Source organism: Pundamilia nyererei, unplaced genomic scaffold (assembly GCF_000239375.1).
Source record: "Pundamilia nyererei isolate P.nyererei 1_Seehausen unplaced genomic scaffold, PunNye1.0 scaffold00099, whole genome shotgun sequence".
In the NCBI taxonomy this organism is placed as follows: Eukaryota; Metazoa; Chordata; class Actinopteri; order Cichliformes; family Cichlidae; genus Pundamilia; species Pundamilia nyererei.
The window spans coordinates 640,544-662,666 of NW_005187500.1; the positions used below are offsets into that span (position 1 = coordinate 640,544).

General features: G+C 45.0%; 2 protein-coding genes across 11 annotated transcripts in view; one reads left to right on the plus strand and one right to left on the minus strand.

Annotated features, from left to right (window-relative positions):
* camkk1a (calcium/calmodulin-dependent protein kinase kinase 1, alpha a) overlaps positions 1 to 13,482 on the plus strand; it is a 51,762-nt gene extending 38,280 nt beyond the window's left edge. For 4 of the 7 annotated variants that reach the window (XM_005740327.1, XM_005740326.1, XM_005740328.1 and 1 more), the window contains exons 9-17: positions 1,672 to 1,760; positions 3,235 to 3,434; positions 4,762 to 4,815; positions 5,112 to 5,185; positions 6,593 to 6,680; positions 8,002 to 8,130; positions 8,933 to 9,036; positions 10,600 to 10,647; positions 11,000 to 13,482. In XM_005740327.1, the coding sequence (XP_005740384.1) occupies positions 1,672 to 1,760; positions 3,235 to 3,434; positions 4,762 to 4,815; positions 5,112 to 5,185; positions 6,593 to 6,680; positions 8,002 to 8,130; positions 8,933 to 9,036; positions 10,600 to 10,647; positions 11,000 to 11,072 (859 nt within the window). In that variant the 3' untranslated portion in view covers positions 11,073 to 13,482. Of the gene's footprint in view, positions 1 to 1,671; positions 1,761 to 3,234; positions 3,435 to 4,761; positions 4,816 to 5,111; positions 5,186 to 6,592; positions 6,681 to 8,001; positions 8,131 to 8,634; positions 8,798 to 8,932; positions 9,037 to 10,599; positions 10,648 to 10,999 lie in introns of those variants that run through there. The other 3 variants (XR_311926.1, XR_001290464.1, XM_005740330.1) reach the window with 3 other exon arrangements.
* A 670-nt stretch (positions 13,483 to 14,152) lies between these two features.
* The window catches only part of p2rx1 (purinergic receptor P2X, ligand-gated ion channel, 1), a 12,858-nt gene continuing 4,887 nt past the window's right edge, over positions 14,153 to 22,123 (minus strand). The window contains exons 2-14 of one of the 4 annotated variants that reach the window (XM_013912725.1): positions 21,650 to 21,794; positions 19,976 to 20,047; positions 19,603 to 19,660; positions 18,471 to 18,558; positions 18,292 to 18,372; positions 17,757 to 17,898; positions 17,523 to 17,653; positions 16,817 to 16,907; positions 16,669 to 16,734; positions 15,506 to 15,601; positions 15,127 to 15,216; positions 14,629 to 14,673; positions 14,153 to 14,533 (exon numbers count right to left, since the gene is read on the minus strand). In XM_013912725.1, coding sequence (XP_013768179.1) covers positions 14,528 to 14,533; positions 14,629 to 14,673; positions 15,127 to 15,216; positions 15,506 to 15,601; positions 16,669 to 16,734; positions 16,817 to 16,907; positions 17,523 to 17,653; positions 17,757 to 17,898; positions 18,292 to 18,372; positions 18,471 to 18,558; positions 19,603 to 19,660; positions 19,976 to 20,047; positions 21,650 to 21,794 — 1,111 coding nt within the window. In that variant the 3' untranslated portion in view covers positions 14,153 to 14,527. Of the gene's footprint in view, positions 14,534 to 14,628; positions 14,674 to 15,126; positions 15,217 to 15,505; positions 15,602 to 16,668; positions 16,735 to 16,816; positions 16,908 to 17,522; positions 17,654 to 17,756; positions 17,899 to 18,291; positions 18,373 to 18,470; positions 18,559 to 19,590; positions 19,661 to 19,975; positions 20,048 to 21,649; positions 21,795 to 22,123 lie in introns of all 4 variants that reach the window. The other 3 variants (XM_013912724.1, XM_005740331.1, XM_013912726.1) reach the window with 3 other exon arrangements.

The following is a 22,123-nucleotide window of genomic DNA, read 5'->3' on the forward strand; positions in this document are numbered from 1 at the left end:
TCTTCTCGTTGTGCAGCGTCTTCTGCCACACTTTTTCCTTCCCACAGACTTCCCACTGAGGTGCCTTGATACAGCACTCTGGGAACAGCAATTTCTTTCTGTGTCTTACTCTTGAGGGTGTCAGTGATGGCCTTCTGGACAGCAGTCAGTCTTAGCCATGATTGCAGTTTTGAGTAATGAACCAGGCTGGGAGTTTTTAAAGGCCTCAGAAATCTTTTGCAGGTGTTTAGAGTTCGTTGATTCAGATGGTTAGGTTAATAGCTCGTTTAGAGAAGCTTTTCATGAGATGCTCATTTTTTGAGATAAGAATTTTGGGTTTTCATGAGCTGTATGCCAGAATCATCAATATTAAAACAATGAAAGGCTTGAACTACTTCAGGTGTGTGTAATGGATCTAAAATATATGAAAGTCTAATGTTTATCAGTACATTACAGGAAATAATGAACTTTATCACAATATGCTAGTTTGTTGAGAAGGACGTGTATGCGTAAATAACTTTATCCTTTTTATATGAAGCTGTTTTAAAGGATGGATTTGCTCTCTTACTGCCTCTGAGTCGGCTGCTGTGAGCGTCGGGCAGCTTGATGTTCACTTCATAGAGCTTACAGTCACGCTCTTATCTTTGCTGTAACAGGCGATAACAAAGCAGCTCGTTTCACCCATGCAGTCACTGCTTTGCTGCTCTGACATGAAGCTGCATTTAAAAGCCTGAGCAAAAAATGAACTGTAAGCAGAACAAACACGGCAGCAGCCGCTCTGTGTGAAAGCGTCATGCTTCTGTTAATGTTCATAATTTGGTGCTGCAAAGCGTCACCTCCTCATTAACAGCTCTGAGTAACACGTGGAGACTGGTGTGCAGGGTTTTTAAAAGCATCCAAAAAGAGAGCACAGACACTCTCACACAAAAGTACATTTCTGAATGTGTTTTCCCACACACGTCAGTCATTAATGAGCAAAAACGATATTATGATGTATTTGTAAGGAACAAAGTCATTTAAAAGTATTTGTTGACGTCTGTTTCATTCATTAGAGACAAAGAGGCAGAAAGATTTAAACGTTTGGTGAAGGCAGAAGATGTTTGATCAGATCTGTGATTATTACACAGAAGAGTCAGCTGTTGCTTTGTTCTTTAAATTGGTTTTTAAAAATATGCATGATGCTCAAAGATAACGTTGGTTCTTCACATGTGAAGGATTTAAATGGATCCTTGTGGAGATGTCAACCAGCCCTTTCACAGATTTGTTCCTTATAAATGTGCAGTTTGAGTTGGAATGAAACGAATGTGAATTCAAACTTAGTGATAATAAATGTTTATATGATATCTGTCTGTATGCGGTGTTATCCATCGTATCAGTGCGTGATGGAATACGGAGCGCGACGCAGGAAAATGCTGGGATGGTTGGGATGATGTGGCTCCCAGCACCGTCTGCAGCGTCACAGCGTTGTTGAAATTACAGCGAGGGCTTCGTTCGTGTCCTCGTGTGTAACTTGCTGTCATCCAATCAGACGCGTAGCTGCCTGCTGCTGAGCGTCGGAGCTTAAATCTGGATCCCATCTCAAAGTCACATTTAGAGTCAACAGCACAGCTACCAGTGAAACAACTGTTACACATAATCTGCACATTTGTCTGTCACGCTGCCTGTGTTGTGTGTGTCTGCGTGGATTTGCAGCCCAGTGATGGAGGTGCCCACAGACAGTCCTTTATCAGAAGAGCAAGCTCGCTTATACTTCAGAGACGTCATCCTGGGTATCGAATACTGTAAGTACCACGCACCCTCACAAAGTGACTAAAAGATTCAAAGCAGTCATTTTAGCGCCGTGTGAGATTGGCGACCTGTCCAGCTCTGCCTCTCGCCCTGTCGCAGCAGCCCCTCTCCATCTTTGAGCCTCCGTCACTATCCAGCTTCTATTAAACGATACAGCTTTGCCCGTGCCCGTAATTTCAGCAGGCGATGATCTTAATCGTTTAGGAGCAGTGCCGTGTCATCCTGAGCTCCATGGTGGTAACAATGGGACAAAATGGAAAAGTACAGTGACCAGTAAAGCCCAGTCACCCAGTGCTAATGAAGCAGGTTCCTCTGATCACACAGCTGTTTGCTAAGCATTAGGGTTTGTTCCCACTTTAAGTAATGATGGATTTCAAAAGTCCAAATTGTTCCAATTACAGATCAGTTCAACCTGCTTCTGCTGATTATTTCCATTTTTTAAACCTTATAATTAAAACCTGTGTTTGAAAGGAAAAGCTCTTCCCGTCACCATGTTCAGCTGACAGTTATAATTACTCGTTAGTGTTCATGTTGACATTTAATTACAAGTAATATTGAAACATTGTTTCAGTACCTAAAATACCTAATGGTTGTTTTTTTGCAAATCCTGAGGTGGAACTTTGGAAACTGATGAAACAATAATTATGAGCTCATATGTAACACTTTGTTCTGTTGTGTGTCAGTGTCTGTTTCTCTCTTTATGTCTACAATGTAACGTAGCATTTCTTCTACATGATCCCAGCTGTATTTTAGTGTGTTCACGGTTGGCAACAAGTAACATTAAAAGAAGTCAAACGGAGCGAAATTCATTGGAACCAGCTGCTGTGGTGAAATCGTTCACCAAACAATATTTGTTCAAATGCAATATTTACAATTTGTGCTCATGTTTGTTTGTTTGTTTGTTTGTTTGTTTGTTGTTATTTTTGTTTGCTTTACATTGCATCCACCATAGCAGGCGTTTACACCGCCATCCAACCAGTGAAAGGTCACTGGTTCCTCTTTGAGCTTGAGCCACGTAATATAATATTAACCTTTATAATGCAACGCTTTGTTAAAGATTGAAATAATTCCCAACAATTTTGGCTTGTTCTCGAATTTGGGAACCTCCCATTTGCTGAGAGTATTTATTTTCCTCCAGTTTGAACACCAATCAGGACGCAGGCTGAAGAAGCGCAGCTCTGCCCTCATAATGACACAATCACCACAGTCTGGGCTTTGTTCTTCCCCATGAAGACGACATTTCACCACCTGCCCTCTGCCCTAATGACATGTTCTCAAACCTCGGTGTATACGAGTAAAGATGCGACCTGAGGATCCTCAGGCTGCGCTCCGGCTTCTGCGTTTTTCCAAGGATAGTTCCAGTTTGTGTTTAGAAGCTGGAAATATTCCAGAAAACAGAAATAAGCTTCCACGTGTCCAAAGGGGAAACTTGCGCTCTCTTCTTTGTGTTTTCTTTTCTTATCCCAGTGCACTACCAGAAGATTGTCCACCGCGACATCAAACCCTCTAACTTGTTACTCGGGGACGATGGCCATGTGAAGATAGCAGACTTTGGAGTCAGCAACCAGTTTGAGGGCAACGACGCTTTGCTGTCCAGCACTGCTGGCACTCCGGCTTTCATGGCACCAGAGACGCTGTCAGATGCGCGAAAGAGCTTCAGTGGAAAAGTGAGTGAACTCGATGAACATGAAGAGAGTTTAAAGTGTAGTGTTTGATGTGACCCAAACTGAAAACGCTGAACCAGAGCCTCCAACTCCCAATGACAGCTGCTGAGCTACGACCAGTTTCTGGCGTTTAGCCGGCCCAAGAACAAGGAAGTGATCGACACCGAGATAACGACAGTGGTCTTGTGTTCAGTTTCCATCGAATGAATCAGAAATGTTTCACCTTGTTATTTCCACAGTTAGACGATGAGCAGTTCTGTCTATAGCAGATAAGCTTCCATCTTTTTTATCGTGATGAGGCTGAATATAACGCACAGCCGCTGATTGGACAAACCACACACTGTATATCAGCACAAAGGCCTCACGCCAACCTGAGGACCTGACACTTGTTGGTGATCCCACGCACAGCAGCAGCAAATCAAACAGAGTCCAGAGTCCAGACCTGAACCCGGCTGAGGTGGTGCGGCGGGATCTAAGAAACTGATGAAGCCAAACAGAAAGCTCAACATTTGTTTTGGTTTAATGACATTGTGTGTTTTTTATTATGTCCTCATACGTGAAACCTTAAAATTGTAGAGGGTGGACACTTTATGAGACATTGCCAGTCCTTTAGAGATTTGTATAATAGTCCTTTGATGGTCCTGACTGTTGCCGTAGTCCTTATTTCGGTGAAATAAGCCGATTGTTTTTAACGTAACTAGCAGGTGGATGTGAGCGTCCACACGCTGGAGCTGCTGCAGGGAGGGGTTAAGACATCAACATCACCAAATCGTCCCTTTTCTCCCCTCAACCCTCCATCACAGACTTTGTCAGGTTATATTCTGCGGTTGTCTGAAAGGACAGACTGGTGGATTCGCTCAGACGCTGACCATGAACAAGGGGCCGGAGCAGCTGATTACAGACAGAAGCCATCAGGGTGTAAGAGTCACCGGAGTGCCTCCGTCTGCTGTTTGGGGGTTTAGAGCATTTTAAGAGATGCACTTCTAGTTTCTGCCTGATGACTCGGCCTCTGTAAAGATGTGATTTGACCAAACTGTGCAAATCAGCAGACAGGATGCTTCATGTCACGTCTGCAGCAGTGTGGCTGAGATATTGCACAGGTTCAGAGGGCTGCTTTAATCATCCCGTATCTATCAGGGATCACAAACAGATCCGAGCTACAGGGAGCGAGGGGTGGGGGGCACATGTGCCGCTGCTATGTCATCACATAAATTCATCTTCAGGGTATCTGACAGTAGCTGCCCCCAAACAATAACCTTAAAACGACTCTTGTCCTCTACATGTTTCCCATTTATCTGAATATAATGTCACTGCTGGAACTGTCTTACAGGCGCTGGATGTTTGGGCCATGGGGGTTACCCTCTACTGCTTCGTCTTTGGAAAGGTAAATGTGACGTCTGCCCCACAAGTCTTCGTTTAAAAGCATAGAAGAATGTGTCCATTTCACATTTCTGCTACTAGTTAACAGCACCTAGTGGGTGTTGAGTGGGAGCGCTGTCTGCCACAGTGTGTGTTTGAAACAGCAGCTTTCTCGTGCTGTCGTTGAATGTAATGAATCCAAGCGGCCGATTGCTGCTGTTGTTCGTCTCGGTCGTCTTTTCTGATATTGGCCCGGTGCAGCAGTCATCGTGCATGTGTGTTCTTGTGGTTTTCACCTCCTTTCTTCTGCTCTTCCTGCAGTGTCCCTTCATTGACGAGTACATACTGGCGTTGCATAATAAGATAAGGACCAAGCCTGTAGAATTCCCAGAAACGTAAGTTTCCACTTTATTGAAATGGACGGTCATCATCTTCACTTTAGTTATCCTTCGTCTGCAACGCGGTCACGAAAACGTCTTCTTCTGTTCTTTTTCCCCAAAAAGCTTGGCAGGATGAACGTCACCAACATGTGAATCAAAACGAGCTGAAAAAGCAAACGGAGGCTTCAGCAGCTACATGAATACAAGGTCAAAGAAAAGCTGGCAGGCCTGCTCACTGTAGGGGAATATCATAGAGCGAATAAAAGACAGATGTTAGGCAGTGGTGGAGGAGGACACGCTGAGAAGGGAGAAGAAGTGAGGAGGTGTGAGGACAGGGCTCAGTGTTGGTGTTGGACTGTGCCTTCCAACAGCCGCGTTCATTAAATCCACACATATCTGTTCTAGTGCAACAGAATGTAGCAGATTATTGCTAGCTAAAGCTACGTAGTATCGTGCGTACCTTCCTTTTTAAAATTTGTGTGTGTCATAAACGGTGGAGCATGCACGTCACGCACCGCGGCCTCCATCTCTTTTTTAAGCATCTGTGGCATAAAGACAATAAAATGCAATTAGTGAAAAAGTCTCATCATTTATTCATCTGAACACTTGAGTACATATTTTTGGCTAACTGCTTCTAGCATTAATCCAAGCTGACTGTATATTTTAACAGTTTAGCCCTTTTGGCTAGCTAGTGCACCAGCTGCTGCTTGTGTCGGCTGGTTACTTCTAGCTGCTAATTTATTTTTAACTAAATGTGGTATTTTTGTGTTGTGGCTGATCAAATATAAATATAATTATGTCTGTTTGTCTATATGACATTACTGGCATGCAGTAAGCCTCCCTTTCAGTTACAGTCACCCCCTCAAACAACAGCCAAAGCTGCCTGAAGGAAAAAGTCTTCATACAAATACAGACCATTTACTGTTTTCAGGGCTGCTTATAAATTTCTTTCACTTAATAGAAAAGCCTTTTTTTTTTTTCTTTCTAAGAGCGGTTTGGAATATGTGGGAGGAGTTAAGTGAGCATTTCTTACAAAGAGCAGAAATGACGGCTCTGTTACACAAAGGGGCCAAAATGTTTCTGCTGGCTTCACTTTGTCCAACATGTGACGACCTGTTGGCAGTTTAATGCCGAGCCTGTGTTTAAACTTCATGTGACCAAATCTTCCAGCGGTGAATAAAAGTTTTGATTCGTTTTTGGGGACGTTTTTTCCCACAGCGAGTCCAAGAAATGAGTAAATGATCTTTTGCATGTTAACAAACACGGCTTGATACAGCAGACAGCAGAAAAGCCATAATTTCATGCTGTTCCTGTTGAGTGTGTCTCATGTTAAATACAATCATTCGATTTCCTCCTCAGGTAAACGTGATGGAAACGTGTGGGTCAAACTTTTCCCAAATCGTCATTTTGTTTTTTCTTCAGGCCCAAAATCAGTGAAGAGCTGCAGAAGCTGATCTTGCAGATGTTGGATAAGAACCCCGACAGCAGGATCAGCATCCCAGAGATCAAGGTACCAGACTGATGGATGATAAGAAAACCAGCTCAGATTACTGTCCTTCAGCTTTAGCACCTTCTTCATACTTATAAAGCATCGCTGTGATTTTCTCACTGCTGATTAACACATGAGATTGTGACCTCGCTGTGTTCCTACAGAGTAGTTCTTAGACAAACTGAGTGTGTATTAGTGCCGTGGATGGTCCACAATCATGGCCCGATCACATTCCCACACCCCACTGTGTCTCCATCACACAATCTAGTCATGAGTCATGTGACTCTTTTTCTGTGTGTTCGTGGAGATATGGAGGCTCTCGGGCGTCGTGCACGTCCTCGTGCACAAACACACAATGACTCAAAAACCAAAAAAAGCATTTTTATTGTGACCTTGCACACAGCGTTGGCTCACCTCGTATTTTAAAAAGAAGAGGCTTGAATATTTCCTGTTAATGCAGCTGTTACAGTCGCATGTGTCGTGTGAAATTTGCATTCCCTCGGAAAGTCTGATAAATCTGGGACAACCTGGCATGTGCATCTGCCTGCAGAGCTGTCAGCTGTGAGCCTTCAGCAGAGTCAAAGGAGCTCTGAGTGCAAACAAAGCAGGCCATCCTTGGGCTGCTGGAATCAACTGACAATCGGAGACAAACATGCAGTGAGCTCAGCTGCAGAACGGTGTAGTAAACGAAGTGCCGTCATATCCAGTCAAAGGCTGATTCAACAGTATCTAATTACAAAGGCTGTAATCAGCCTGAAGAAAAGAGGCTTAAATATACAAATACACAGGCGTGACACGGGTATCTGTGAAGCACAGCAGAGGCATCACATTGGGTCACTAATGTTTGCTAATGTTTGACAGAAACACATTTAATCAGCTTATATTTATATTCAACTTTTGTAACTGTCTAAATGTTTGGCACACAGTTGGAGAACTTTGCTTTCTTGCACTTCCAACATGGAAAAAGGGAAATGCAGAGCAAATCCATCCCGCCCTCTCTGCAGCCCACAGAGGGTCTCGTTGCGTGAAGTGGAAAATGCGCAGCAGTGATTGGTCAGTGAATGTCACTTAGGTCACACTGATACCTCGAATCACCTACGACGTCTTACCATGTTGGTTCTTGCAGAGTAACACTTGTAATCAGTACTGAGGACTGTAATCTGAGGACCGCCCAGCCTGAAACAAACCTTCCTGTAAACGTAGGAAAGCTCGCGTTTGCCATTAAATCATTGCTTGGACACAAGCTGGTAAACTGACTGTATTTACTGCTGTGCGTTTCTGTGAACCTCTGGGTGTCAAGTCATGAAAGTGCCCTATTTCACTGCGGTCCATGCCCTTTCAGATGGACCCGTGGGTGACCCAGGGAGGTGCTGACCCCCTGCCTCTGGAGGAGGACCACTGCTCTGTGGTAGAGGTGACAGAGGAGGACATCCAGAACTCCGTCAAATTCGTTCCCAGCCTCTCTGCAGTGGTAAGAAACACAGAGTGTCCTCCGTTTATCAAACTGCTGCGTGCAGCAGCACTCAGACTAGCTGCTCTTAACAACCACAGCCTTCTGTCTGTTAACCAAAGATGTGACAAAGCGCAGCCAGACAGAGGGGCGGGGTTTCATCACTGTTCAACCATAAAAGAGCCAAATGAATGCATTTGAATGTCTCCATTATGTGTCTCCTTAAATGCACTAATGTTGCATTCATTTGAAAGCAAGCTCGCAAAATAAGCTGTGCAATCACTGCAGACCCTCAGCCTGGGCTTCTGTTAACTGTTGGACATTATTAGTCTAACGAAATGAATTGAATTAGGGAAGCTGAGGACGGTATACTGCACACCAAGACCAGAGTCAACACAGAATAAGTGAGAAGTTTTCCAGTTTAAAAAAAGCTCATTACAGCAGCAGGTTACGTTATATGTATACAGTTACAGCAGTAACACAAAGTCCTCTATGAGCAAGCATAAAAAAACTCCCTGTTAACAGGAAGAAGAGGCAAGACGAGACACGCTGGGCAGGAGAGCCAGAGATTAACAACGAATGATTAAATGCAGAGAGTGAAGACGAAACACTCAGTGCATCATGGGAAACCCCAGCAGATTAGGCCTGTTGAAGAATGAAGATCACCTGATACGTCGCCACAACATTAGTAACAATATTAGAGGAACATTGTAACCACTTGTCTGCTCCACATGTTGAGAACAGTGTTTCCCCCTGCATGTCTGTAACAGTACGGCGCCCCCTCTCATGTAACTCGTGTTCGTCCCGTGTTTGTCTGTTTCAGATCTTGGTAAAGGCCATGCTGAGAAAGCGCTCCTTCAGTAACCCCTTTGAGTGCCCAAGCCGGCGGGAGGAGAGGTCCATGTCTGCACCTGGTAGTCTGCTCATGTAAGAGTTCAGCTTCCTGATTGTCTGCAGCTCAGTACTTGCTTATCTTGTCTTTGAAGACGATCTTTTTGCTTGAGATTCTAACGTAGATCTTTTCTCCACACCTGTCTCCTTCTTCTTCAGGTTGAATAGCGCTCATTTTTTGCAGCAGCAGCTGCTGCTTCCTTGTGTTGCCATAGCATCATAATTCACTCTTTCATTGTATGCAGTGGAGCTTACAGCTTGTATAAGTGTTTCTTTGTGTGTTGCTTTTAGCTCTCAAGACTAGAAGGACTCAGCGTGACGCAGAATGAGCTAGTGCCTCAGGCTGAGCTTGATTTGTCAGTAACGTGGATTCAAAGTATCACAGGTGTCAGTGGCCAATCGGCTCGTCCCGTCCCCGCTGTGCATTTTCAACTTGTATAGCCGAAAACAAACAGGCGCACGCACAGCTGTTAGCAGGTGTGTCGTGGGCACCGTGGGACTGTCTTCTGATGATGAACATGCTGCTGCTCGTGGACCGTTACACGCTCGGCCGTCAGAGGTGGAGGTGTTTTCACAGCATATGGATGTTTGAATAATACTGCCCCCTGCTGCACAGTGGAAATCCAACTGTATGGCTATCATAGAGTAATGAATACAATTCTGAGTGAGTACAATATGTTTATGTAAAGATGTCAGATATTATTTTATAAACATATGGACACATAACCAAAAACCACTGGAAAGCTCTGAGAGCCTTGATTTCCTCCACGTCCAAGTCCAAGTGGAGCAGAGCTGGTGGGATATTTTTCTCCTTTGATGAGGGGAAGCGAATGAATGCTAACGGCTAATGTGACTGACAGATGCTACCAGTGCCAGACGCTTTTTTTCACCAGGATTTGTGGGGGAAAGATGACGTAGCCGCTATTATATGTTGTCCTATTTTGATGAAACATCACAGGTGGCAGCTTCTTGTGTCCATGGTGACTGTATCCAGGGAAGCTCTGCTGACTCGGCAAAGATTTGAGTTTCTCGCTAAACTACAGTTTCTCAGGCTGGAATTCAACTAGAAAATTTCCGGCCTGCATGTTTGCAATTGAATGCACCATTAACACCAGTGTTCCCATGCAGCCCACCAAAGTATATTTGGAGACAAATTTCCCCCTTTCTTTCATCCAGAAAAAAAAGAAGTTCATCAACAGCCAGTTTGAGTGGAAAGTCCCGTCGCTTTATTTTGAAAGTTCTGCTGCAGCTAAACCCAGCTTTTTGTGGCTCGTGCTTGTCTATCAGGGTCATTGTACTGACAGTTGTCAGTATCATTGAGCTGCAGCTGCAGACAAAAGTCCTTTTGCTCTGGTTATCGGCGCATCCTGAGTCAGAGTGCGGTTTTCAGATTCAGCCACAGGGAGGCCTTTAAAAATGTGTTATTTACTTTGCAATGCTACGATACAAATGAAACTCTGAGGTGTGTGATCATTTTTGAAAGATGCTAAAAGTGCAGCTGGACCCTACGTGGTGGGGAGGCGGGTTTCCTCCCACGGGCCTGCGTTCCTTTGTCCTCTCATATGTGACTTGTCCATCTTCTCTCCCACTTTGCTGCAGGGACTCGTGGCCCTTCCGGCCCTCTTTTAAACTTCAGCCCTCACTCAGGTAACACTTCGTGCGAAGCAGTCCGGCCTCTGTCTGTCCCACATCCTCCAGCCGCTGCTCCATCATCATTTTCGATCCTTAAACTCGTGCTTGTCCACATCACGAGATGTGATGGCAGAGCAGCCTTCCCCTGCTGTCGTGTCCCTGCTGCTGTCATTTAAAAGCCATCCTACGTCCATAAAGCCTTCTGTGTGTTTTTGATATTCATCATGCATCAACAACATCCAGACCTTCTCTAATTAGCAGGCTTGGTAGTGTCAGCATTTAGATAATTCCCTCTCTGCTGCTGTCCAACCTCGAATGATCATAAGAGCTGTGACCCATGTTTGTGGTTTTTCTTGTCTCTTTTTAGAAAGGCCAGCACGGGCGATGGACCCAGAGAAGGAGAGCTGGAGGACCTGCATGAAGATGAGCCCTCCTCTTGAGTCCTCCTGCGTGCGCAGCGTCCTCTTTGAATCCACTTACGCCTTCATTCACACCTCAAAGTGGTCCCACAGTGCAAACGTATCACAAAAACTCGAGTTTTTTTGTTTTCTTTTTTGGGGAGAAGTTTGTCATGTGACGTACACGCTTGCTTCTGCGCTGTGGAGCTGTTTTATCCTCAGCCGATGTGAGGAACACGAGCACGTCTGTGGATCATCACCGGTTTATTTTGCTGGCCTGAAACTGTATTACAGGCAAAGACAGACGAGTTTTTCCCATTGTGCATGGCGAATATTTAGACCGCATCTTCAGCCCGTCTGCAGCCACCTGACAGGAGGAAACAGACCTCAGCATGTAAAGGACACTGCACTGTCTCCTAAGTGAACTACGAGGCTTTCATTTCATCAGTCACTGTAATGTTGTACATACGTGTCTTGTGGTATCTGCTGTGTTATTGTGAAGACCCTTTAAGCATATCTGTGCCAACCTTTATTCTGAAGCAGGTGCTTCCTGCGCTGCCTTCAGACACCTCGATCGACTGCCTGGCAGTGATCGCAGGGTGACTGCGAGCTGTGTGTTAGTCTGTCCTTCACGCTGCTTCTCCTAATGCGTCGTCTGTGTCAGTCTGGTGGTTCTTGTTTCTTTGATGCTCTGCTGTTGGATGTGTTTGCGATCGGATGGGAAAAGTTTTTGGATGGTGAGAACGAACGTAGTGGAAAACTGATGTTACTCTGTATATAAGCACTGTTCCAATTTATACGTTATTTATAATATTAATATATTGTAAAGTTCTTGGATGCAGAGCTGATTTTAAAGCATAAATAATCTGCATACAAATGAATCACTGAGTGCTTTGTAGAAGAAATCGAATCACGTTGTTCGTTATTATATTAAGGAGAAGCGTCTGTACCCAAATCATTTGAATGTGAAATGATGCATGCACCTTTACTCTCAGGAAACACTGACCTGCTCTCTTTTTAAACAGTCTGTCACCTGTGTTGAAGCGCATTCACAGAAGAGGAAAATAAGGAAACTGCTTCAGAGACAATCATCAAGGATCAGATACATTAGTGATCGTTTCCCCTTCAGCTCTAGTGGACCATGCAGAGCTGTCGCTGCGGCATCAGGCTGCTCCCACATAAAGCCATGAAGGAGCAGAAAATTCATCCAGAAGAGCTTCAGGCGGACTCTGGACAAAGAGCAGCAGACGGAGGAGGTGCTGGAGCAGGGCTGGTGTTTGTCCATCCGCAGCTGATGGTGTCGTGTTTTTGACTTCATGTTTTCATTTTGTTGTTGCTCTTGTTAATTTGAAGTTTTGGTGAGCTTTTAGAAAAGGACCGTGTGTTTGTGTTGGCACAACGCGTCAGTGCAGCCGCAAACTTCTCATTATAATAAATGGGAACACAGATAATGCACGCGCTGGCCACCGCAACATCACTGTTTCCTGTAAACGTTGACATCTGCTTACACAGTGAGGAGGAAGAAAAATATAAAGCATGGCTGTCCGTGAACACGGAGTTGTGTTCTCGTGATTTTCCATTTGATAACCTGTCAAAGTGCCAACAGTAGATGCTGACGATGGCCAGTGAATCAGCTGTGCACATGTGAACCCTCTACAAATGTGGGCGTGGTGGATAAAAGAAAGAGAGGCGTGTCCATTTAAAGGCGCTTGGTTTAACAACGGGACGTGTCCTGGTGTGTTACCCCTGTGGGGGGAGAGCTGGGGGAGCGCTCGGAGCAGCGTTGTCCTCTGGCTGGTTGATGCAGCTCGTTTCCTCCAGGGAAGGATGCTAGCTTAGGCTCGAGGCGTGCAAACGGGATTTCAGGCCGTGTTGTTGAGCCGGTGTGTTTAATGTCCGCAGGGACATGACGTCATAACTGCTGTGACGTCAGTCATAAACTTTATCATCATCCTGACGTTTTGATGTTCAGCTCTAAATGCTGCACACCTTTAATGAAGGCAACCAAAAATGTCACATGACGTCTTCTGTTTGACGTCACCTGTTTAAACGCTCGTCCTTCTGATTCTCGCGTTTTTATTCTGGGTGTTGTTGTGCTGGACGTTCGTGGGTCAAAGGTACTTTATTGTTGTCTTTACAGCTCTCGACCTTTAACCTGTGTTTTTGTTTATGTTCAAATTCTTGCACTTTTCCACTTAAGTATGTATAACGTCATTATTGTGAGTACGTTTAACACTACTTCGGCCATTAAACACTGTACAGTTTGTGTGTCCACCTGTGAAACACCGTATGTGCTTGTTGTCTAATCTCACTGCTGACAACATGCAAAATAGTGAAATACTGTGAAACTGTACGGAGGGGGCAGGTGTGCGCTCAGGACATTCTCACTGATCACTAAATGTCACAACAACAATATTTAAACCGTGGGATTTTCCTCTGTGGCCATTTCACGGTGGAAACCCTGAACTCCAGCATAGATTAATCCCAAAATATGTCAGTTTGTTCATACGGGTCCATTTCTCCACCAGAGGTTTCCTCCCTTTTAGATGTTTTTCATCATTCAAAACCCTTGAATGATTTAAATGGCCATAAATCAAAGATCACCTGTGCGTGACCTTTGAAACCCTGCATAATTACAGTATATCGGTTTAAACCAGGCGACCCTCCCGTGGATTGATCTGACCTGCTGCTGCTGCTGCTGCAGTGACACAGAAGTAAAGTCAGTGGGTGTGGCAGCACAGGAAGTGAGTGGCATGACTCGTTTTATTGTGATTTCAGGTCATAATTGGATCCAAAGGACGGAGACTATGGTGGAGTCTGTACATAATATGAAATCCGGGACTATGTGACTCTCCTGGTCTGTGCGCATGCGCGTGTGCCTGTCTCAAAGGCATCCGCCGTCTCGTGTCGTCTCGTGCTTTTCTCTGACTGTACCCACTAAAACGGAAGCATGGCACATCCATATGGAACGTAGTTACAATGTAAATATGTACCGATATATATAAATGCGCTATTTTTTGCATGCTTTTTGTACACATACTCGAAGAAATAAAGAAATCTGAATCATTTCAACATTTTTCTCAGGTTCTGTTCGACCAAAGCAAAAAGAAACTGCGCTGATGTTACTGTACATGTTTTTATTAAGTCAACAGCCGATCACAAGGTGCACACGAGGGACGATCACTGACAGCAGCGCACCTACATGTTTCTTTTACGGCGACTGAGGTAACAGAATTACAGACAGAGGCAACACCCAAAGCATGAAGACAAGCAAACAGTAACACCCAAGAAAGTACACACACCGCCGAGCTTGGCTGCCTCTGACTCCACATACAAGCGTCACAGATCCTCGGGATGACTAAGCTGCTGATGGGAATAACGTGACTCCATCTCGCTGTGCTCCTTTCTGTTAGTCCAGGTAGTGTCTGAAGGATCCAGGCTTCCAGTGCGTCACACCTCCAAAAGAGGCGTGGCCTTTTGGCTCGTTTGCTCCCGGGTCACTTCTGCACGAGAAACAGCAAATGAATAAAACATCAGTCATTAACACAAGTGAGACTCGTGGGAGTGATTGTTTTGGAAGGATACGACGACGCCTTACTTTAGACGCATCAGTCTCTGTGCTGCCTGCCTCTGAATCAGGATCCTGTGGGACAGGAGACATTAAGATCATGTGCAAACCACGCTGCTGCTCATCAGAATCAGAATCGTGTTTATTGGCCAAGTATATGTGCAGACACATACAGGGAATTTGGTTCCGGTAGATGGCGGCTCTCAAGCACAGCAATGTAACACACACACACACACATCTATATATACATTACACATACATACACAAGCTGTGTAAACCAACTATGAATAACGAATCTAAACTTATATACATGAAATACAGAAATGAATGAGGTGGAATGAATAGTGGGTGGGGGGCGTCTGTAGCTGGTGATTTCCTGCAGGCCCCCCCACACTGACGCAGGGTCGTTGGCTGGGAGCCGTTCTTCCAGCTTCTGGGAGTAGATGCTTTTAGCTGTCTTAAATGTGCCGCGCGATTAGGCTTAAAATAAAAGAACCTGCTCTACTGCACAGACTGCCTCCTACTCACTTTGGACCGGTCTTTGCCTTGAGCCTCTTTTGCATTTGCTTCAAGGGTGTAATAGACGTTCGTGTCTACACCAACCGACTCGCTGTCCTGCTGTAAAACAGAAGTGAAAGAGGAAAGCAGTCTGGGTGGGACGGACACAGATTTCATCTTCCATCAGATAAACTGGCTGCTCTATACTAATCACAGACTCTCTCACACGTTATGGGAATGAACACAGCAATAATCTGATGGTAAGTGAAGGTTACGGCTTCCGTGTGAAATGTATGGCTGGACGTGGTGAAGGAAAATAAGCTCCAATGACTTTCTCTGATTGGTTGAACACCTCTCTGCTGCCCTCTGCTGTTCAAAGAGAGCACAGACTCATTTTTGAAGGTCTTACCTGTACTTGTGTGTCCGTGTATTTGAATTTCATGTTCTTGTAAAATTCTCTTTTCGGTAGCAAATAGAGCAGCACCAAGTCACACACTACAGTCGCCTAAAAAGAGGAGAAAGAAACAACTGCGTCATCTCCTGTTGGATTACAACACTGTGCAAAAGTCTCGAACCACCGAATATTTTAAATCTTTGTCATTACCTACAAAGAGAACACCTCTGCAGACTCTGGACACTCACTGGAGCTACTTTTAGCTCCTCATCAGCACAGCAGGTTGCGCTGCGTGTTTGTGTGTCGCTGGCTAGAATGAAACCAGCAACCTCTCACCTGCCACACAAATGTGTAAACTACCACATTATGGAGCCTCACACACTAGCTACTCACTAGTAGGTGCAAACGACCTCTGATCTCAGCCAAGCCAAACTAACGGAGCCACTGTTAGGCTTTTACAGTGTTGGGTGGCCGATTGCTGAACCAGGTGTGCACTGGCACCTGAGGGGAAAACTGGTGGCAGCTGAGTTCAAGGAAGACAAAATAGTACGCAGATATAAAGGCCTGCTTTGTGTGCAACACCAGGAACATTGGACATGTGGTCGAACGTACAGTTTGTTTAACTGAAACAAATCTTTATTGTTCAACACAGCCTGAACTCGTTTGTTGTCATTTCTCTTCAGGAACAGTTCTCCAGACTTTTTGAAGGACGTTCAAAGCTCTTCTTTGGATGTTGGCTGTTATTTGTCCTGTTCACTGCTTCAGTAATGTTGAGATCTGACTGATTGTGTGTTTGTGTATCCAGGTATGCCTTTGCTGCATTGTGTTTGGGATCATGGGATCATTGTCACGCTGAAGCTGTCACCAATCAGAAGCTTTCCACTCTTGCTGCACCGCAGATCAAAGTCAGATTTTTGTTTTTTTCCATCAGTTTTGACACGACCTCCAACACCACGACATAACCTGCACCACATTTAACCGCGGTATGTTTGGACACAGTCCCTGGAGTTAGGTGCCTCAGTCATTCATATGTCAGTGTCCAAAGAGGCCTTCAGAAAACCTGGAGAACCACTTTAAAACTTAGAACGGAGCCTGGTTCCTAAGAGTATCAAACACGAGGGCCGACTTTTGCACAGACGTGTGGAATATGTAAGTAAATATTTCAGCTTTCAACATACCACTCCAAAAATTCCCACTCCAGAGCCGATGGCTGTGAGGGTAGGGATGATATCAAATTTCCGCGCCTGTGAAGAGCAGAGTCATACCAGCTCCTTTGGTTTATTCTTCCAGTGACAAAAGCATAGTTAAGATAAACGTGTTACTCACAAGTGACTGGACGATGATGTCAAACCTGATGCCAAACACTTTCAGAAGTGTTCTTTTCTGAATTTTGTCCTCCATATAATGCCTCGCAAACCTGCAGACAGACACAAGCACAATATGTTAGCAGGCATATGAAATATGTTTCAAAAGCATTTGACAAACACGTCATCATCTGTGTATTTACTGAGCGAGCTGTGAAGAAACAACAAGAAAAGGCAGTTGAGACAAGTCAACACTGTTTCACTGAGCAAACATCAGAAACTTCAGCCAGTCGACTTGGCAGGTTCAGCAGAGCTGAAGCAGCATTAGGAGCAAATAGCGAGTGAAAATGAACAATAACAGTGACAGAACAACATTTCTCCATCAGCCAGCAGGTGAACAATGAATAACAGAGCAGGAGCATGCATGTGTCTGTGGTGCGCGAGGAAGCAGAAATGAACTGCAGTAGTTTCAAACACTGAGCCAACATGTGCGATGTTGTCAACAGTTTCAAAGGTTAGATGAGAAGAGCGAGTCCACGTTATCACGAAGTTAGCGAGAGCTCAGCAAATGGAAGTGTAAAGCTCATTAATTAATATATAATATTATTAACATGAGACCTTAAAAGTGCTGCAAGCTAAAATTATAATATATGCGCTTCAGAGGTTTTCTGGACACAAACTAACAGAAAAAGGAACAAATCTCTCGCTGAGCTGTGTTTTTCACACACCTGAAATTGTAGCCCACTGAAGAGCCTTCTTTGCTTCCATAGAGTCCATGAAAGGTGTACTCTGGTTTACAGTGTTTTACATGCACGTCAAAGTTACACGTCCAGTCGACCACGATCCCGATGGCTCCTCCCTGTCAGGACACAAACGCCGTCTTCATCACAGCAGGAGAAGAAGAGAAGCAAAACACGGAAACATGACAGGAATTTCAGAAAGAAGCAGAAACTCAAACTCACCACTTTAGCTACTGTTTGAAAGTTTAAGCCAGAAAGTTTAATAATGTCTCCCAGTTTGAATATAGGGCACAGGGGAGCGCTGAGTGGATGATACAGGCAACTGCTGATGTAGTTGGAGTCGACGTCCTCCACTAGGTTGCTCCTGAAAACGGAAAAACAGTGAAATATTTGACACTTTCTGTACTTTTACCAAAATGAGTGATTAGACTTGTGGTTTGATTTCGAAGCTGAAGATATAAGAGTTCAAAGAAGAACAGAGTTTACTGTGTAGCTCTGTTTGGTTCAAAGCTGTGTTTCATTTGGCCAAAGGTTACAGAAGAAACTGAAACGTATAAAATCATTGTGATTGTTTTTATGACATCATAGAAACGTGAACAAATATCTCAGTAAAAACTGAAGAGTATAAAAAACAAATTTGTGCCACTGACTGAAGATTTCTGGCCACAACTGTTTTATAAAGTTACAATAGTCATGCCAGAGCAGGACACACTCATCACACTCATCACATCTTCTGAGGTAAACGTGTCTCCGTCACCTCGAGACGCCGAATGCGGGGAACGTGACGGAGTTTTTGATGAACAGAGTGTAGTTCTCTGCAGACAACAACAGCGGAGGACTGAAACGGAAACAAGATCAGATTTCAAATGAGCATGTTTGCTTCCACAGATGATTGTGTAATCGCACAATCGTGAATAATTCAGTTTGTCTGCGTACTCTGGTACGTCGCGGTCGTCCTCCACTGGACACCAGGCCAGCACTTCACAGGTCTTAGTCCTGTTCACGCAGACTCCGGTCATTTCTCCTTGATACAGAAACAAAGAGTTAGAGTCGATTACTCAAACAGGCAGCAGCGTGGGCGTTGGCAGCAGTTTCAAACACTTTCTTGCCTCCACTTTTATCTTGAATTAGCATCAACAGCAGCGTATAAAAGCAAAGCAAACGCTGAACCAGCTCTTTCTTTTAGCCTTAATCCCAATGTTATCGCCTCCCTGTGCGCGTACAGCTTCGCTGCTATCGGTCTCTCATCGTGCGTGTGATGAGCTTGCAGACAGTCTCCAGCAGGCGCCCACTCGGCTTCGGCCCTCTGACCTTTGTGTTTGGCTGCAGGACAGTCCCGCGTTTACTTGTTTTTAAGCGTGGAGGCTGAGCGCCTGCATGTGACTGGTGTGAGCCAGACAGATCTAAAGCTTCGGTCTGATTGAGGGCGACGTGGAAAGGCTCTGAACTGAACTCTGGGACGGATGAAGGACAATAAGTTTATATAACTGTTCTTAGAACCAGCCACACATTTGGACACATTAGAGCTCATGTGGCTGTGTCTTTGTGTGCTTGCAGTTTATATTAGCTAGCATGCATGCAGTTGAGCGTGCTTATATATACATGCATGTATGTCTGTTTGCTTAAGGCAGAGTTTCAGCTGCTTACTTTAGCGGACAACAAGCCGTACTACACACACCAAATGTTTGGTTGCTAAGGCCTGGTTTGTTGAGATGAATCTGTTTCTTCTTCTCAGCGCCGGACGAATGCAATTCATGAATTCTGTGTAAATGTTTACCTCAGCAGCCGTGACTCATATCTGCTGTATTTATATAGATGCTGTTGCGTGAGCCTGTCCTGTCACAGCTACGGCCCACTTTGCAAATACACTGCTGCTCCATCACCTGACACCATCCCCGACCTCGCTCAATAAATGGCTTCAGTGAGTTTCAGAAGGCTTCTCAGCTCCGGCGAAGCAAAATTACATAACAAGAAGCACAAAATCTGGACTGATGTGAGTTGGCAACAGACTCAGTGAGGACCGCTGAGGTCACACTCTCAGCCTGTCAGGATTTACCGTTTCCCGTACGTTTGAAACTCCCTCCTTCACAGTCGGCGTCTGTATTGCAGTTGTGTTTGCCCGGGAGCTGTTATAAAGAAGACACTGGGGTCAGTCTGTGTACAAGTACGATAGAAGGACATGAAGAAGAAGACAGGAAAACACCCTGGGAGTGTGAAAGAAACTTACATGTATGGATCCCACACGCACTGCTCTTTGGGCCATTAGGCTTTAAAAGAGCCCTTTTCTGCTATACAACTTTCGGACAATTACCCAATTACAGAAATAGTCTTGGAATGAGATACAATTTCCGCTCGTTTTACTAAATATGGAAGCGCAGGAGGAAAGGAAGGAAGCAGGAAGAGGGAGGAATGAGAGAGAGAACCAGTGCCTTTTCACCTACCTCTGGACAGGTTCCCATTGACTGACCCTCAGTCATGATATAGTTTGTCATCACTACAAATGATGAGTCTCCCTGAAGTTTTAAAAGAGAAGAAGCAATGTGTTTAAAAGCAGTGAGCACAGACCTTAAAGCAAACTTCTGTGAGCCATGGCTCGTTGTATTTCACAGGAACTGGAGCAGAAGAGCTGAAATAGTTGCAGAGCAACAGAAATCCCCTCACAGGAAGAAGGTTGGGGTGGATGGATGGGTCAACACGGCGTTGCACAATCTCAACTGTGAGACTATTTACAAGGCCGTGATCATATTTACAGTACAGTGAGAAACGATATGATTGGACCGGTTCGTATAGAACACCTTTCTACTACACTTTTTACAGTGCGCCTCATTCACCTTCGGTCCAGCACCGACCCTCCTGGAGGTGACGTGGGTTTCAGCATCGTACCCACGGACGCTTTGACACGCAGACTCGAGCAGCAAAGGTTCGACCCCCCGAGCGTCTGCAGTCACCCTGAGCACACACGTATGTGAGAGCTGTCACGCAATTTGTGTGTTGTGTAGCGAATGTCCTGGTTCCTCTGTGTTTCCAGTTTGTGATCTAAGCCAATAGAGAACTGTAAGCATCTTTATTATACTGCGAGTTGAACTTTTGGCAGGTAAATGCCATATCATTAGGCAGTAGGAGGGGGTAAAACTCTCTTTACTTTTGCTCAAAATCACAGTTAAATGAAAATGTTCTGTATAAGTTCATTGTGACACTGACACATTCCAGGTTGTTTTTCTTCTCTTTTGCATCTCTGGTGGCTTCCTGTGTTTCCTGTGTCTCTCGGTTTGTCTGTGGAGCCTTTCAGTGTCACTCCTTGTTGGTATTTCCTGCAAGGTTACCTACTTGTCTTGTGTGCTCGTGTGGTTTTTCTCCTTCGTGATTGCTGGCTCCGTCCTTTTTGCTTCACCTGTATCCTGTTATCCAATCAGCTGTTTTTAGTGCAGCCCTGATGCGGGGCTTCAGTTATCGCCCTTCCTCTTGTGCTTTGCCTTAAAAGATTGCATTGTTTTATTCATATGTTGTTCCTGCCAATGTTTTCTTTCTTCCTTTTTCAGGCCTCTCTTTGAACCGAACGTCGACGTAACAGTGAGGTCACGTGACGATTACTAAAACAATGACCACCTGACAATAAAGTGCATTTGATCAAAGTGCGTGATGGAGAAAAGTGATCTTTTCATTGTGTAACACTGAAACCACCTGTTTGCCTTGCTCTGAATTAAAGCCCACACCCACACCTCAGAGCAAACATGGCAGCCTACATTGTGTCTTCTTTTTTCTTTCCCACAGTTAACAGGACACAGCAACACTGGAGGCAAACAAAGTTATCTATTTGATCAGTGTCCCTGCTTTGCTCTCACATGCAATGAAGCTGCAGAGTCGCGTCGACAGAGGTGGATCGTCACCGGGGTGAACGTTACAAACCTCTGCTTCTTTGTCAGCCTTGAGTTTTCTAGCAAACAGCAGTGACACGTTGTCCTGCTCAGCTGATGTTTCCTCACTCTGACAGTTGATTTCATCAAATCTGCCTCTGCTCACCGACTTGCATCAGGTGCCAAACAAATTACCGACCACTTAGGAGTCACGAGACGACGACATATCAAATGTTACTGGGGGCACGAAAGGTCACTGACCTGTGAAGGGAAGACATAATCAGCCACGTCCCAGACCCTCTCTCCCCCGCTGTTGTTGGTGTAGCCCACTCCTTTCATTTTGGTGAAGACGGAGCTGACGGCCGTGTCTGTGGACTGGTAACCTTTCTCATAGATGAAAACCCACCTGTGCACGAAACAGAAAGCATTCTGTTCAAAATCCCACTTCACCCCAAAGCAAGGGCTTGCACAAGGACGACACCGGCACTGCACACAGCCATCAGCACAACTACCAGGACAAACGTGCCTGTAGTCATGCAACGCACTGGCTCGTGTTCTTGTCCATTCAGCACCGCAAAGACACAGCAGACGTACTGCATCTCAGCTCCAAACTATCACAGCAGCTGCTGAAAGAAAGCAAAGGTAAAAGTGTTCGTGCTGAGCATTAATAGGGGCGATCGGGGCTCAAGAGTTGGGAGTTCGCCTTGTAATCGGAAGGTTGCCGGTTCGAGCCCC